Source organism: Triticum urartu, chromosome 3A (assembly GCF_056163025.1).
Source record: "Triticum urartu cultivar PI428250 chromosome 3A, HENAU_Tu73, whole genome shotgun sequence".
In the NCBI taxonomy this organism is placed as follows: domain Eukaryota; kingdom Viridiplantae; phylum Streptophyta; class Magnoliopsida; order Poales; family Poaceae; genus Triticum; species Triticum urartu.
The window spans coordinates 556157271-556173999 of record NC_141875.1 but is presented as its reverse complement, the minus strand read 5'-3'; the positions used below and the strand labels follow the sequence as shown (position 1 = coordinate 556173999).

The following is a 16729-nucleotide window of genomic DNA, read 5'->3' as shown; positions in this document are numbered from 1 at the left end:
CTTGAAAAATGATTTATTTACTTTTATAATAAAATTTTGGAATCTCCCTTTGGCAATCTTGTTTGGCATGGTAAGCCCTATGTTTGTGCCAAATATCGTCACCTTATATGGAAATATGACATGGTTATAGCCATGAACTTGGTCATTTGGCTTGAAAGCCATGAACCTTCAAAGATGGTAGTCTATTTTGTGAACGGATTTTTTTTAATAATCATTGTATTCCTAGTTTATCATTTTCCTAGAAATTGATACACATAAAAGCATTCCATGTAAAATGATTGCAATTTTTGACTTTTTTCATTTTCTTTCACTTTTTGCAAAATGGGATCAACATTGTCAACATAGCTCTTCATAGAAAGGGGTTGAATCTTTCAACTTTTTTGTGAACACTGCATATAATCCTACCTAAGTACCTTAAAATGATTTTTCCCCACCTTTTGTAACTAAACTATAACACACTTGTAGTTCAATTTTGAATTACTTTTGGTAAATGTCCAGAAATTCTTAATCAATAGAATATAGCAAAAAAGCTCAAAATCTCAAAATCTTTCAGTAGTAGACCTCCAATATGGTCCATTTCATGTGAAAATTGCAAAAGTTCAACTTTCAATCGTATTTGTGGTACTTGCTTCTCAAAAAACAATTTTGGCACTTGAAAATGATTTATTTACTTTTATAACAAAATTTTGGAATCTCTCTTTAGCACGGTAAGACCTAAGTTTGTGCCAAATATCATCGCCTTATATGGAAATATGACATGGATATGATCCATTCCATGTGAAAATTGCAAAAGTTCAATTTTCAATCTTATTTTTAAATTGTGCGGCCAGAGTCGGGGATGAAGCGATCGATTCGGTTGTTACACTACATCAAAGCACATACGACTCACCGGGATGGAAGAGGATGCTGAGGCGGTTTCAAAGGTGCTCTCAATTCATCGGTGTGGTCGGAGACAAGCGCGCGACTCTGATCAAGCCGGTGCTAGGATTCCACCGGGAGGAGAGAGAAGAGAGGGAGAGTGAGCATGCGAGCGAGGGCCAGAGAGAGAAGAGCGAGGAGGGCGTCCTTGATGCGGGAGTCTGCGGGCTGCCTCCAGCCACGTAGCCACCTCCGCCGTGCCTAGTGTCCGTCGGCATGGCTAGAGAGTTGGGGAGCTTTTTTCTTCCTATTTCCCTTTGCTCTATTGGTCCCACATGTGAGAGAGAGAGGAGGAGGAGGAGGAGGAGGAGGAGGAGGAGGAGGTGACTCAGTGCCCAAGCTCAGCTGCACCCGCAATGAGCAGAAAAAATCACAAAAGATAGTAGAAAATTCAAAAAATCTGATTTTTTGCATGGAAGATAATTTGGTGCGTGAGGTGTGCTCCAAATTTCAGATCATTTGGATATGTGAGTAGCGCTCGACAAAAAAGACAAATTTGGAGTTTGTGAAAAAGTTTACTGTTCATGTATTGTTCTGACCCAGTTTGTCTTTGTGGTTGAGAGCAACTCATGTGTTCAAATGACCTGAAATTTGGAGCGCACCTCACATACCAAATTGTCTTCCATGCAAAAAATCAGATTTTTATTTTATTTTTTTTAGAATTTGTTTTGAAATTTCTCTTCATCAGGTGTAGATGAGTCTGGGCTCAAAAATGGATATTTGGATAGAGTAGTGGGTTTGTTTTTTTAGCAAGGGCATGTTGACATGTCAACATTTTAAGCAGCCCCATGCGTTAGCATTTTTAATGATTCCACTCGTCATGAACTCATCCATCTAACGGTCAACAGGCTTGACCCAACGGAAATGCTCTGTTTGGGCATCTGTGAGGTTCAAGTGGAGGGTGAAGGGAAAAGGTGAGGAAAACTAAGACGGTTGGGTAAAAATGGGTACAACTAAGAAACCAGGGGCACGAAAACAGAAATTCCTTACAATAATCTATCTATACTAATATATAAAAAATCCAAAGGGGCAGATTCAATTAATCTCGGCCATCAAATCATGTCAATCCAACAATCTAGACTGTTTTAATGTCGAGCGCTCAACACGTTTAGCGTGCAATTAATTTCATGCCAAATATAGTGTTAATCACATAATAACACACAAATAATATCCTACTTAATATCCGCATGCATTTAATATACTTCCAAATTAACGTGCATTGTACGTACACATTGACTAATACCAATATAAAAGACCCAAATGAGCAGATCTTACTAATCTCGGCCATTAAGCTAGATCGGTCCAACGTCGTAAACTGCTCCAATGGCGAGCCCTTAACCTGTTTACCGTGTAATTAATTAATATCATATCAAATATAGGACTAATCATATATTTAACATGCAAAAAATGTCTTGTCTAATATCCGTATGCAATTAATATGCTGCCTAATATTAACGTGCATTACACGTGCGTATTTACTAGTCACAAAAAGAAACATAAAACGAGCATGATTAACATCTCTTCAATTCAACGAAAAAGTTTTCTTTTATCAAAAAAGCATCTCTCAAATTGTCAATGATAGGGAATGTAAAAGGAGAGCCTATCATTGTATTGATAGTCTTCATATTTGATTTGTTGTTGAAAGGATTGAATTGTTAATAATGTTGTAATATATTAGCAACGAGTGTAAGCAAACCTCGGTAGCAGCTAGCAGAAAATCAGCACAATCAGATGTTGCCTCACACAATGTGGAATGCGCGCTAGACACGTGGGATTTATTCCGTATTTTGCACTGTCGGGTGTAGAGGCAGTAAGGGCATATCCAACGCCATCCATCAAAACGGACACTGTAAACGTTCGCAAACAGTGCTAGCGGAGCCCACCGTCCAACCCGCTGCACCAAATAAACGTGAACACGTCATTTTCATTAATACTTAGGATTTTTTACATCGCAAAAGTTAACCGACCCAAGTCTACTCTTTGCCGACTGTGGGCACGTCTGTCTTCCACGTCCTACTCTTCGCCGAGTCTGCCGCCTAACCGTGGACGTCCCATGTGGATGTGAGGTTGACAATCGACGTGGACGATCCAACCTCGTAGTCATTTTAGCCCGATGTGAACAACGCAGAGGTCCCGACATTGGCAGCATTCATGTCTGCCACCGCTTGTGCAGCCTCCGCGCCCGCCTTTGCCGTGACTTCCACCAAGGTGGCGTCGCGGTAAAAGGGTCTTCCACCACCCATGGTTGGTCCCAGCCATTGGTCACAAAGGTCGAAGAAGGAAGAAGGGAAAAGGTGGTGCATTGATGGAGTTCGGACGAAGGGAGATGGGGCTCTGTGGTGGTGCAGGTTTTTGCCATGGCCGGCGCTTGTTAAGTAGTGGGCGCCCGTGTTGGCAGCGCAATGGCTTCTCGTTCGCCACGCTAGCTTGAATGCGGTAGGAAGTCATCCCGTCGCCTCGTCCGGTCAAGTTCTCTTTGAACCGGCATTAACGCGGCATGGAAAGCGAGCGCACGCGGTGCAAGGGGCAGGCCGGAGCAGACGCCTCGACAGGTGCACCAGTGTGAATGTTGTGTCGTTCGGCTGGCATGGGCCAGTGACCGGTCGCGTCCATTCTGGATCGGCATAAATGTGGCGTGGGGAGCAAAGTAATGGTTGGATCGGAACAAGAGAGGGGGGGTTGTGTCGGTCGAGGGTATCAGACACCTAGGTGGCGGAGGTCCGAACACCCACAAAACTCCTTCGGCTTTGCTTCCGGTTTGCAGGAATTCGGACGTCTGGACACCCACAAAACTTCTTTGGCTTTGCTTCTGGTTTGTAAGAATTCGAACATCCGGACCGGTCTGCATTTTGATGGATGGCGTTGGACATGCCCTAATTCGGTAAAAAAAAATTGTGTAGCGTCAGAAATATACAATGCACATAAATGCCTGCAAAAATCTGTGATGCTAACTACAGCACAATCATACTCCCTCCTTTCCGGTTTAAAAGGCTCATTTGAAAAAATTCTGATTTCCATTATAGGAGTATTAGGCTCACTTTAAGTACAGTTGAGTTAAAGTGTTTTGAGTCTCATGCCACATTTAATTCATAGAGATAAAAGAGAGGGAATTAGTGGTCATGCATGCATCTTATTCTACATAAACCATGCAAGTTCAATGAGAGGAAGGGTGCTATACTTATTGTTTTGGGAATCGAATATGTGAGAAATATTTCACTGGGCAGTTTTATATCCACAAACTTGTGCCATCCACTCGCAATCTATCTTGGTTGATAAGATTTCATATTTGAGCAGAAAGGAAGACATTTTGATATATAAATCTTACAGTAACCGTACACAGCTATACAGTGACGTGTTAATTGCAATTCAGCGTTCGTCTGTCATCAGTATTTACAGTACATCACAAGTGAGAGAAAACCAGTTATATATTCCCTTCATATCTGCCTCGAGCCGTAGCCTGTAACTGCACTTGGATCATCTGCCTCCCTTCACAATTCTAAACTGGTCCCGGATCTCCATCGTGCCTGAGCTTACAAACTGAAGAAAACAGAGCATCAGGTGTTGTTTTTTGTCGAGGAAACTGAGCCTCAATTGTAAACTTCGTATGTAAAACTTCCCAAGAGAAGAAAGAAAGGAAGGTGAAGCTTACCTGAACCAATACACTGGTCCTTGTGGCGTGCACCCTGGCATAACCGAACTCTGAAATCCTCGACACGCTCCAGCTCTGCGGCTGAAATATGGACGACATCAACAAGAGGTTGTCAGAGGACCATACATATCAGGTACTAATGCAAGATTATGAATTTCCAATCATTTCCGACGTCCTACAATCCACTGTTAAAATTTCGTTGTTTGAGCTCTTACAAACAGAGAGAAGTCGTCCAAGCTGAACCCTCCTGCTCCAACGATGGCATGGACTGGCGCAGTGTAGTTGCTATTATCGTAGGTGTCGATCCCATTTGCATCCTTCCTCGGCATGCCTCTGCACTTGCCATTGTACACCGCGCAGGTCCTCTCGTAGTTGTGCACATGGCCGAAGAAAACCAAATCCACCTGTTACCAAAATATGTCAAGCAAACAGCTTCTTGCATACTGAATATGATGCGTTGCAGTGTGATCTTCTTCTACCCTGTTCCTGAGCAAGAGTGGCTCCACAGAGGCAACAAAGTTCGGGTCCACGCTGGGAATTATGGGAATTATACCCACATTCGATGAGTACATTGGTCTATGCCTGCATTGGTCATCAAAATGCAAGGTGTTTACTTGCAGACACGACAGCAAGACAAGAACAAGTCACTTGGTTCAGAAAAGAAAAGGACAACTTTTTTGGTTTCGATTTTAAGAACTCACCCGATGAAGATCACCCATGGAGTCCTGGATCGATCGACCGACGACAAATCCTTCTCCATCCAGTTATACTATTCACACAAGGCGTCGACGTTGCATAGAAACGTCAGCATGCAAACAGCTGCAAAGTCTGAAATAGGAACGCACGACTGCTGTCTGCTGGTAAAAAGAACGTACTTGCTCCGACTTGTGTGACCAGGAATGCTCCGTGGACATGACGATGAAGTGGACGCTGCCTTGCTCGATGGAATACCACGGCTTGTCCTTGCCGGCAGCGGGCATGGGGAAGTAGGTCTCGTACGCGACGCCGCATTCTCCGCCGGAGTCCGGTGTCTCGTACACAGACCCAGACCCTGCATAATCCCTGGAAAAGAGAAACACGCCATTTCCTTCATCAGCTCATGGTACTGAGGATGTTGCTATCCGGCGGCCATTGCTAGCTCGAGGCTGATTGGCGGCGATGAGCGCGAGGTTGGCGTTCTGGGTTCAGAAATCAGTCACCTCTCGTGGTTGCCGATGGCGGTCATGTAGGAGACCTGAGAAGCGAGCGGCCTGATGAGGTGGAGGAAGAAGTCCCACTCCACCAGAAACCCCGTGGCGTAGCTGATGTCTCCGATGTGGAAGATGGAGTCGACCTTCCCGGTCTGCATCTCTTTGGCGACTGCTTTGGTCACAGCGATCGATCCCGGCTGCAGATCGACGTTGTGACGACGAGACGGGCATTAGCATCGGAAAGGACGATGCATCATCTCACATAGAAACGTAGTATATCCGTTCCTAAATATAAGACGTTTTCGATTTTGGTACCTGAATATAGTGTTCCACCGACGGGTCTAGTGGAGCCTTCCCCATGTCGCCATAGACCACAAAGGACGTCTCGTCCGACCCTGCAGCTGGAGGGGTTCTAAACTTGACAGTGTCACTCCAACCCACAGAATCACTGCACACACAAAATATATATTACCAATCGACTCCCGATTATCCATGAAGCATCTTAATCAGCACTGCACTGCTTTGCCTTCGATTTTACTGGATAGGAAAACAAAATAGCCCCAGACAAGCACGGTATTGTAGTAATGGTAAGAACTTCACCTTCCATAGCGATAGGCATAGGACTGAGAAGGCTGGAGGCCGGTCATGACGGCCGAATGGATGTAGCCGGGGTCGTGCCACCCGAAATCCTTGGCCGGGCTCGGCAACAGGGGCGCACCTGCACGCATACAGGCAGGGCCGAGTGGCAACTGAAGGTCAACTCTTCCTTGTACAATGTACAGTATAATCATTTCTTTTTCTTTTGAGATGTACGGAGTACAATGTACTACGTATAATCTTGGTATGATCGACAAGCATTCGACCACTCACTGCACATGTCCTTCTGCGTGAAGGTCGTGGCGACGGAGGCAGCCGCCCTGCCCCCTGCGTACTGAACCTGCTGCGGCCTCCCGTCGCCGCTCACCCACGTGATCTTCATCTGGTAGCACAAACCAGGACCATGGAAAAAATCACTGCAGATGAATAAATGCTCGGCGTCGAGGTGGGTGCTCGATCACCTACGTACGTACCGAGGTGGCGGAGGAGTCGGTGCTGGAGAGGTGGCCGTTGAGCGGCTTGGCCGGGTTGGCGAAGCGGAGGACGCCGGAGCGCTTGAGGAGGCACGGCGTCTGGAACCCGCCGGCGAAGAAGACGAACTCCACGTCCGTGCGGAAGTTGACGACGTGGAACGTCAGCGTGGCGCCGCACGTCCGGACCTGGCAGCCGCCCGACGCGTCCCGCTTCTGGCACGCCGCCTTCTTGCACCCGAGGTAGCCCGGGTCGCTCTTCACCCGCTGGGCCTGCATCCAGGTTCGTCGTGACAAGTGTGTTCTAAACGCTCTTATATATCTTTACTTTTTTTTTGAGGTAATCTTATATATCTTTACTGAGGAAGTACTTATTATCTACCACAGCCCTCTAAGCAGGGCTTGACAATTGCTCGTGGGCCAACATTCGCTTTCATTTTTCTTCAAAAAAAAGGAAAGAAAAAACGAAGGTCCGAGAGAATAACTCTTGTTCATATCTTTACGCTAGCGGCGCCCCATGCATATATGATCCGGTTTTTCTCTTTCCAAAAGGAGGTTCACGTCATGCTCTCATCCATGCAACAGCACACGCCGTGCGTTCATGTGCGCCCATACGGATATAGCCGGCGTAGCACGCTTGAGAGCTCGGCATGCTTCAAGGATGGCCACTTCCGGCGAGGCTAACGTACGCACATGACTGGACCGTGTAACGAATCATAGCACTGCCTTTGTGTAAACACAACAACCTCTTAACGGAGGGCGGGAAATTAACTTGAGCAATGGTGTACAGGATCGGAGTTGTTCACGTGACGACATGCCGTGCTAGTACGAAATATATCGAGTGCATGTACGTACGTACTGATGGCTACCGCTAAAACATGAAAGCGTACGCGAGAGGATCGATCGTCTCTGTGGCAACTACTACTAGATTCTACTGTGGCGAAGCGGTAGCTAACGGTCAGCTGGCAAGTAGTGCAGGCGAAAGGCAAAAGGTTCTCACCTTCACAGGGTAGTGGCACAGGAGAGGGAGCTTCGCCGTGTCGCCGGTCTCGAAATAGTTCACGCCGCTCAGTGGACACCCGGAAACGCTGCGCCCGCGGCATGCACAGAGACTATTGTTAGTAAATGATTCACATGCAGGTCCATCATCAAAAGGCAAAACGATCGTGAACACTACGTACGTACGTCCTTGAAAACGAATCAAATCACATTTTTTTTCCAAGCTTAGATATGCAGGAGGATAAACCAAAACATCACATCAGTTGATGTAAGTTTGAAAGAAAAAACAGCAGAGGAATGTTCCTCTCTTCTCTAGAGTTGTGCGTGCGTACCTGGAGTTTGAAGGCGTGATCATGGCGACCCAGTGCGAGCCGCGGGGCCTGAAGACGCCGCCGACGGTGACGTTGACGAACGCCTCGTCGGGCAGCGGGCCGGCGGTGGTGACATTGATGGACAGGTACGGGCTCGGGTTCAGGCACGACTCCAGCGGCCTCCGGTTGACCGTCCTGAACTCGGACTTCCCCGCGAAGCTCTCGTGCAGCATCTCCGGCGGCGGGAGCTGCGCCGAGCACGAGCCGGCCGCCGCACAGAGGCCGAGAAGCACAAGGAGGAAACCAGCACGCCCGCAAGGAGCGAAACCCATCGCCCGGAACCGCTCCGGCGCGCGCCCCCTCCCCGCGTACGTACAGTGAGTGAGTGATACGCTCTACGCGGCGCGCAAAGTGCACGGACGGAGCCTGCAGCTTATACTGGCGACGTACAATGGCGGTGGGGAATGGAGGAGGACACACCAACACGAGCGCTGTGGGGACGAGAACGAAGAGGGCGGGGGCATTGGGATATCAGCGCAGCAGCGTCGTCCCCGAAAGCGACCGGGGCGGGAGGAGGAGGAAGCTATAGCGGCACGCCTGCGCGCACGCACGCCGCGGCGGGGAGGGAACGGGCGGGGGCAGCCAAGCCGAGCGCTTTCGATTGTTTGTCCGCGATCGCCAGGCTTCCGATCGAGACCCGACCGCTGTCGCTTGGGCCGAATGGCCACCGTTATGGCGACGTCTGGCTGACAGCGAGAGCTGTGGAGCGCAGCGGACACGGGACTTTCAGGAAGCACGGTATATGCTCCTGGAGCGCGCGGGACGGTACAAATTGCCCTGATGATCTCCAAGATACTTCGGCCTTCTGGTGAGAGCATCTCTAGCAGCAGATCTCGTAAAAAGCCACGACCCGTAAAATAACCATCAAAATTCAGATCGGCGTGGAAAATTCCGCCCGAACAAACCCCGCAAACACGTCTGACCTGTAAAAATATATACGGGGCGCGGCAAAAGTTCGGCCTCGACCTTTAGATTCACGGGGTGGGAGGCTGACTCGAGCTCGCCCCTATCCGTAGTGAGGTTTGGCGCGAGGGAAATTTCCGCGCGGCCGTTCCCCCCCCCCCTCCTCGGATGTCGTTGCCCCGCCACCGCGAGCTCCGGTCCATCTTCCCCACCGTACCTCGCCGTCATGGAAGCCTCCCAGGAGTCCCCCATCCCTGTGGAGGTCGCGCAGGCGCAATCCCCGCGGATCTCGTCGCCGGCCATGTCGCCCCCGCCGTCGCCCAAGGCCCCAACGCGCCTGCCCGCAAGCGGCAGGCAACGTTGTCGTGCAGGGTGGCAATCCGGCTGGCCCCGCCGGAAAGGCACGCGCGCCGGGCGCCGCCGACGGAGAAGTTGAGCAAGGTTTCGGGCGTGAAGCGAAAGAGGATTGCTACAAGGTCGACGCCTTCGTCCACTCCCCCCGTTCCGACGAGATGTTCCCCGGCGATGCCGCTCAATGTAACGGTGGTTCGAACAATGCCACAGCCGAGTTCGTGAACTTGTTGGACACCAACGCCGTCGACATCGATAGGGCCCCGTTCGCTGATTTCGATTACAATGAAACGGAGGGTGGCGTAGATGATCACGGTGGTGAAGATGAAGTGAAGGAATTGTGCGCCAACTATGTTTTATTGTTTGAATTTGAACTCATTTATTGGAATTGTTGTCTAATTCGCTCAATTGGGGGTTTTCAGTTTGCGGGTCCAAGTGGCGGCGCCCGAACAGACCCGTGTAGCCGACCCGTAAAAGAGCATCTACTGTGAATATCCTTTTTCCGGATCCGTTTGCGGGGTCTGACTCTGCCCTCGCCCGCGTCGGCCCAAAAAGCCGTTCTTCTGCAGACTGCAAACGCGTTTTGCGGGTCGGTGTTATGCAGGGTCTATTAGAGATGCTCTGATGCTGGGAACTTTCAGGCAGCTGGTAAAATCAAGATTAAAGTGTCACTTGGCGTGAAGGTTTTCCTTCGGTTCTTGTCAACTGTCCCGCTCACGCGTCAGCCGGGCCGCAGCAAAGACTAGGGCGTCACGCCATAGTGCAAGCCGTATGTGTATGTAAGTATGTACTATGAGGTGAAGATTCAAATGGTTCAGACGCTTTCCCGTAAAGCAAACTAATCATTGATCAGCGTGTACCGAGGCAAAGGCAATGGAAATCGGAAGTCTGGGCATGGGAAAATATTCTCTTCTTTTGCATAGAATGTCTCTTTACATCAGAGCACAGTTTCTCACTGGAATACAACAAGTTGTGAGGCCAACTCCACCGCGCGACCCTATCCTGTCTGGCCCCGTCCGTTTGGGGTAAAAGGGACAAAAAAAGCGGCCCAGCGCGCGGGAGTAAACGAATTTTTGTCCGCTTTGTGTCCGCTTTTGACCCATCTCCGGTCTAAACTTGCGCCGGTTTTGGGGTGAAACGGACAGCGCGAGGACGGGCGGGACGCGTGCGCTTGTCCTCCCCTGGCCTGCCTGTCGGTGGGAGAAACCAAAAACCCCCCGACGGTCATTTGGCGCCATTTCCCCCAAACCCTCCCACGTCCCTCCCGCCGCCCCCCCTCTCTCCCCCGTACATGGCCGACGCCCCACCGAGTTCCGGCGGCCTGGCCGTCGACCCGACCGCAAAGCTGAAGAAGGCGCCAAGGAAGCCGCGGTCGGAGTACACGCCAGAGGAGATCGCCAAGTTGGACGCGGAATCGTTGAAGAGGAGGGAACGGAGAGCGGCCGTCAAGATGAATGTCGCCGCGGCCAAGTTCGCCGCCCAGCACGAGGAGCCGGAGGCCGCGCGGCGCAAGGCCGCTGCCGACGAGAAGGAGGACCTCGTCAACAAAGCGCACGCCATCCTCATGCTTGGCATGGGCCGTCCGGCGGGGTTCCATGCAGCGGCCGTCGGCCCGGCGAGCGCAGGCTCGTCGGTCGCCCGGCCTACGCACTGCCAGTCGCCGACGTCGCGCGCCGCGCCCATGTCGCCCGGCTTTCCTCCACCCAGGCACGGCGGCCAGACCCGTTTCTCGGCGTCGCCGGACGTGGGCTTGTTCGCGCTGTCCACACCACGCCCCGCGGCCGTCATCGACCTCAACGTGATGCCTGGGTCCAGCAATGGCGGGCGGCCTTCCGTCGAGATGCAAAGAAAGCAGGCGCGTGCACCGTTCACGGGCACCATGCCGGGCCCCCGCGTGTTGTTTGACGAAATGCCAACCTCAACGCCGACGGTGGACGACCCCTTCTACAACTAGTACATGGAGGACGTGATCTTCCAGGGTGGGCATGGCCGTGCCTACGACCCCGATGAGACCCAAAGTCAGGATGGCCGCGCCCAGTACGTGCCCGATGAAGAGGCTGACGACCGTGCTGACTACGACCATGGTGATTCGTGGCATGAAGACGATGACATCTATGTCGAAGGTGAAGATGAAGATGAAGCCAATGATGTTGATATTAGTGGCACTCCATTGTTCATAGACGAGCTCACCCAAAGAGCGGAAGCACAAAAGAAGCGGAAGAGCATTCGCACCGGTTCATATACACAAGATGAGGACAAATTGATTTGCCAATGTTGGATGGAGATTAGCCAAGATCCAAAGACCGGCGCGCAACAAAAGGGCATTGTTTTTTGGACAAGAGTCCACAAAACATTCCATGAAAGGAAGATGTTTGAGCCCTACCAAATTACAAGCAACCGTGGCATCGGTTCGATTAAAAAAAGATGGTTGTTCATCCAACAAGAGTGCAACAAGTATTGTGCCGCATTTGAGAGCGTTGAAGCACGGCCCGTGAGTGGTCTCGGCGTTGGAGACATGATATGCTCTTCTCTTTCCAGCCCTTGCTACGGCCATGAGACTTCGGCCGTGTATATGTTTACATGTTCACTTGTTGTTGATCATGTGGTGTAGGCATTTCAATCTTTGGAGGCATTCAAGGCCCGGCACAATGACAAGCCATTCACTCTTACGCATTGTTGGACGATCATCAACAATTGCCCTAAGTTCAAGGATCAATACCGTGAACTTCAAAGAAAGAGAGGCAAGAAGACGGCCAAGTTCGCCGGAGGTGGGGATGGCGAGGCGTTGAAAAGGCCGAGGGGCAAGACCAACTCAAAGGTGGACGACATACGTGACACTTCATCCATGGCCTTGCATGAGACTTTGCATGGCATGATGTCACATAAGGATGTGAGGGACGAGAAGAAGCGGCAAAGCAAGGACGAGCAAATGAAGCAATACCTAGACCTCCAACGACAGAAGCTTGAGATGGAGGAGGCGGCCAAGAAGAGGAAGATAGACATGGAGCAGGCGGCCCGGCAAAGGCAGCTCGACATGGAAGAGGCCGCCCGGCAAAGGCAGCTCGACATCGAGGCCGACAACGTCAAGGCCAGGCAGAGGCAGCTCGACATCGAGGCCACCAATGCCGCCACCAAAGCGAAGGAGGTGGCCCTTGCGATCATGAGCATGGACTTGTCGAAGATGACCGACAAGACGAGGGCCTGGTTCGAGGCCAAGCAGAAGGAGATGCTCGACGCCGAAGGCCTGAACTAGGTCGTCCGATCGGCGTGGTCGTTCTTTTTGGAGGCTGGCATGGGTGCCGCCCGCCCGCTGGGCCGCTGGCAGTGTGCCGGCGAAAAAACATTCATTTTGGAGGCTGACTGTGTTGCCGGCCGCTGGCTGTGTTGCCGGCGAGGACAACTATTCATTTTGGAGGCTGGCTGTGTTGCCGGCCGCTGGCTGTGTTACCGGCGATGGTCGTGTAGGCCGCTGGCTTTGTTGCCGGCGTGATGAACTCAGGTCGTGAACTGGGGCTTGGCATTTGAAACGTCCCTTTTTTTTTAAATAGACGCGGACAGGATGGGGCAAAAGGATGCGACCGCGCGCTGGGCGCACGGCCACCGCATCCCAGGACAGGCCCGGACACGACCCCAAATCCCTACCCAAAGGGACAAAAACCGGACAAAACGGACGTCCGTTTAGGGTCGCGCGGTGGAGTTGGCCTGAAAGAGTTTTAACAGGACACACCAGGACTACCTATGTATGCTATGCACTGCAAAGGTTTCACCTGCCATGCCGTTGGGCAAGAGAACAGATGATCAACAATGCTGCCAGGACCCAACGTTGCAGAGTTTATTTGAAACACTTAGGGCTGCACATTGTTAGCAACAAACCGCCTGACAAATACTATCATAGGATCAAATGGCTTTTTCGGTCGCTGTCCCGACACCCCACTGTTAGTCTGCATTCAGTCCTCTCTGAACGGCCAAAATGGCAAGAAAGGAGCTCATGAAGCCATAAGCAGCAAGGTACTCCAAGAAATCTTTATCTCTTATCTCCAGTCCTATGGACACAATGAAGAAGATGAAAATCAGTACATGACCACAAGGATATCCAATGCTGAGTTTGGTTTGCTCATAACAGATGATCACATATTCGTGTGAATCGACTGTGTCAACCAAATAATTCTTATAATATCTCAACTCATAATCCCAATCAGACTAAATCCAAATAGCGATGATTTACTCTGATTTACCTCAACACAATATTGCAGGAGATTAGACCGGAAATTTGTATTCATTCCGCTCATTCCCACAAGGCCCAGCTGGATTTCATCAACCAACGTGTGGAACTATCCGCTGAATACATCTGTGGCAAGTCTAACAAAAAGAGTATCATCCAACAATTCAACCCAAAACTTTGCAGACGTTGAACCGAGCAAAAGATCAACTGACGGCAGGAACAATCAAGCCAGGTGGTTTGCCCGCCTTAATGGAGCTCGACCCTCTGTTGTTCCGCACATTATGTTCCTCCATCAATCTCCTAACCTTCAACACATCATCCCACCGCCCACCCATGGCATACAGGTCAGACATAAGAGTATATAATCCAGCATTTTCATCAGATATCTCCATTGCCAATACTTTCTCTAGTCCCTCCATTGCAATGTCAAAATTCTTAAGCCTCTTGCAAGCCGCTAGCAACGAAGTCCAGATGATGATATTTGGCTCCACTCTCATGGTCTTGATAACATCATAAGCATCTTCCAACTGACCTGCCTTTGCAAAGATATCAACCATGCACCCGTAGTGATGTATAGTTGGCTCAAGGTCATATTCCTCAACCATAAGTTTAAAGAACTCTCTCCCTTGCTCCACCAGTCCAGCATGCCCGCATACACTGAGCACGGCAGTGAATGTCATCTCATTCGGTCGCACTCCTTGCCGGCGCATCTCCTCAAACAGCTGGATAGCCTCGTCATAATGCAGATGCATAGCCATCCCACAAATCATTGCAGTCCAGTGCATCACATTCCTGGAGGGCACCCGCGCAAAGACACGGGAAGCATAATCGAGACGGCCAATCTTCGCATAGCAATCAATAAGCGATGTCCCAAAGTGCATACTGACTGCCTGGCGCCGCACAATATACCCGTGAATGGATCTGCAGAACGGCTGCAGCAAGCCAGCCGCCGCACAGCCTGTGAGGACGGTGACAAGCATTACATAATCTGGAGCAAGTGTGGTGGTGAATGTCATTGTGCGGAAGAAGGCAAGGCCATCAGCTACGCTCTTATTGGACAAATAGCAAGCGAGCATGGTCGACCAAGAGACGATGTCCTTGTCGGGGATGTCGTCAAAGAATAGACGTGCGGAGGCGAGGTCAGAGGAACGGCACAGGGACGAAAGCATTACGTTGACAACAAACAGGTTGGAAGTGGCAGGGGGCATTTGATCGAACAGGTGGTGGGCGACCGCAGGGGAGAGGAGTGAATAGGAACGAAGGAGCGATGAGGCGACCTGGGGGTAGGCGAGGAGGTTGGACCTGATGAGGTGCGCGTGGAAGTGGGAGAGGAGAGGGAGGGAGCCGGCGGCGGAGAGGGGCTTGAGGGCGAAGACGGCGGCGCGCCCAGCCAAGGAGGGGTCTGAGGGGGGGAGGTGGATGCGGAGGAGGGAGTACAATCGGAGGGCCGAGGAGCCGCAAGAGGCGCCGCGGAGGGCGGTGAGGAGTTCGCCGGCGGCGAGGTGGTGAGGAAGGGACATGGCGAGTAGGGGTCCGGCGTCGTGAGCGGCGCGACGCCGGCGCGGCCGCTTCGGTTTGGAATTGGGGCGGGACTGCTGGACCGTGAAACTTCCTGCTTCGGCGAGGCGTTGGCTCGGTCGAGCAAGTTGGGCTGCATCGGACCACGTAGTGAAGCAGGCTGTACTGCTGAAAGCCTGCTCGATTCTTTCATGGGCTCTTTAAGAAGATCGTCGATGGGGTGCTACTCCGTTCCCAAAATTTTTGTATTTGTCTAATACGGATGTATCAAGTAACATTTTAGTATTAAAAATATATTTGTATCTAGACAAATTGAAGATGAGAATTTTGAAACGGAAGGAGTACTATTTATCCGAAATCACTACTTGAGAAGTACTTGTCTAAAAAAAACTAGTTAAATCTCGAACCTGGGAGATTCCTCTTCGTAGATTGAAGCGATTGATCTTTGAGAACGAAGAGAAATCTCTTTTCTTTTACTCTGATGAATAATGTGATTCCAAATAACTGAAAGTTTGTAGTTTGTCAACATGATGGTACACAAGAGGCATACACACAATTGTGTATAATGGGATATCATTCTTTATTTGTCAATTTTTTTATGCTTCTAAGATAATCTATGAATGACATTCTTAAGCTTTATCTATATTCTAATTCTTATTTAGTGCATAGTATGCTTTTGCCCCCATTGATTAATTTCACGCTTCAAATATTCATTGTATGTCTTCAAGAGACAAGGTGCCTATTATAGTTGTTTCTAGTGATAGTTTTTAGAACGAAGGCTCGCAATGAGCCCTACTTTGAATTAACAAAGTCATCAACCGGTCAAGAATGAGCCCGGCTTGTTGATAGTGATAGTGAGTGCAGTACAGAGATGGTGTGATGTTGCTAAAGAGATGAATTTGAAATATGGACAAGACAATTTTTGTGACCTATGTTTGTAACAATTCTGTTGATGTTAGGGGTAGGCGACAATCTAGGATTAGTGCTTGGTGCAAGAGATTGAGGAAGTAAGGTCTTCGTCAATTTTTCTCCTCTTTTGATTGTAGACTTGACCGAATCTTCTCAAACCTTTCCTGGGCCAAATGAAGGCAACGATCTTCTTGATATTGTACAGTCTGAATTTTACTTTAAATTGCACCGATTTTACGTCAACTTCTCAGAAATACTCATTTGATATTGGAGTAGCAGGATAAAATGTATATTGTCATACCGCAAGTGGATTTTACTCCTAAATTTGCTGCATTTTTTTCTCCGTATATTGTAGTTCCACGACCATGAGCTGTAACTTGCACCTGATTATCTATGCTTCGTTCCAGCTGTAACTTGGAACTAATCATATACAGTAGTAAAAAAGGCCTCAAAATGTTCAAAAAAAGAACATGCAATGTTGGACCCTCATGGAGCGGCGCAGCGAAGCGCGCTGACGCTTAGTATAGACTACTTCCCACTATGACAAATGAACACGACAGCGGACGTTTTGTCATAATGGCACTGGGCCCTCTGTTTCAAAATTCTAAATGTAACCTGTACTGGCAAAAAGT

At 49.8% G+C, this 16729-nt stretch overlaps 2 protein-coding genes across 2 annotated transcripts; both read right to left on the bottom strand.

Moving 5' to 3' along the window:
* Positions 1-4216: 4216 nt before the first annotated feature.
* LOC125548727 (nucleotide pyrophosphatase/phosphodiesterase-like) lies at positions 4217-8850 on the bottom strand. Its single transcript, XM_048712274.2, has 13 exons — positions 8156-8850; positions 7825-7912; positions 6828-7097; positions 6628-6736; positions 6358-6475; positions 6073-6205; positions 5767-5954; positions 5443-5629; positions 5269-5336; positions 5047-5149; positions 4783-4971; positions 4568-4648; positions 4217-4455 (listed from the first exon to the last, which is right to left on the bottom strand). The coding sequence occupies exons 1-13, from the start codon at positions 8464-8466 to the stop codon at positions 4393-4395; spliced, it is 1908 nt and encodes a 635-aa protein (XP_048568231.1). The 5' UTR covers positions 8467-8850; the 3' UTR covers positions 4217-4392.
* Positions 8851-13282: 4432 nt separating this feature from the next.
* Positions 13283-15349, bottom strand: LOC125545051 (pentatricopeptide repeat-containing protein At1g33350). The gene is made up of 2 exons (XM_048708900.2): positions 13684-15349; positions 13283-13491 (listed from the first exon to the last, which is right to left on the bottom strand). The coding sequence occupies exon 1, from the start codon at positions 15188-15190 to the stop codon at positions 13874-13876; it is 1317 nt and encodes a 438-aa protein (XP_048564857.1). The 5' UTR covers positions 15191-15349; the 3' UTR covers positions 13283-13491; positions 13684-13873.
* Between the last annotated feature and the right edge of the window lie 1380 nt (positions 15350-16729).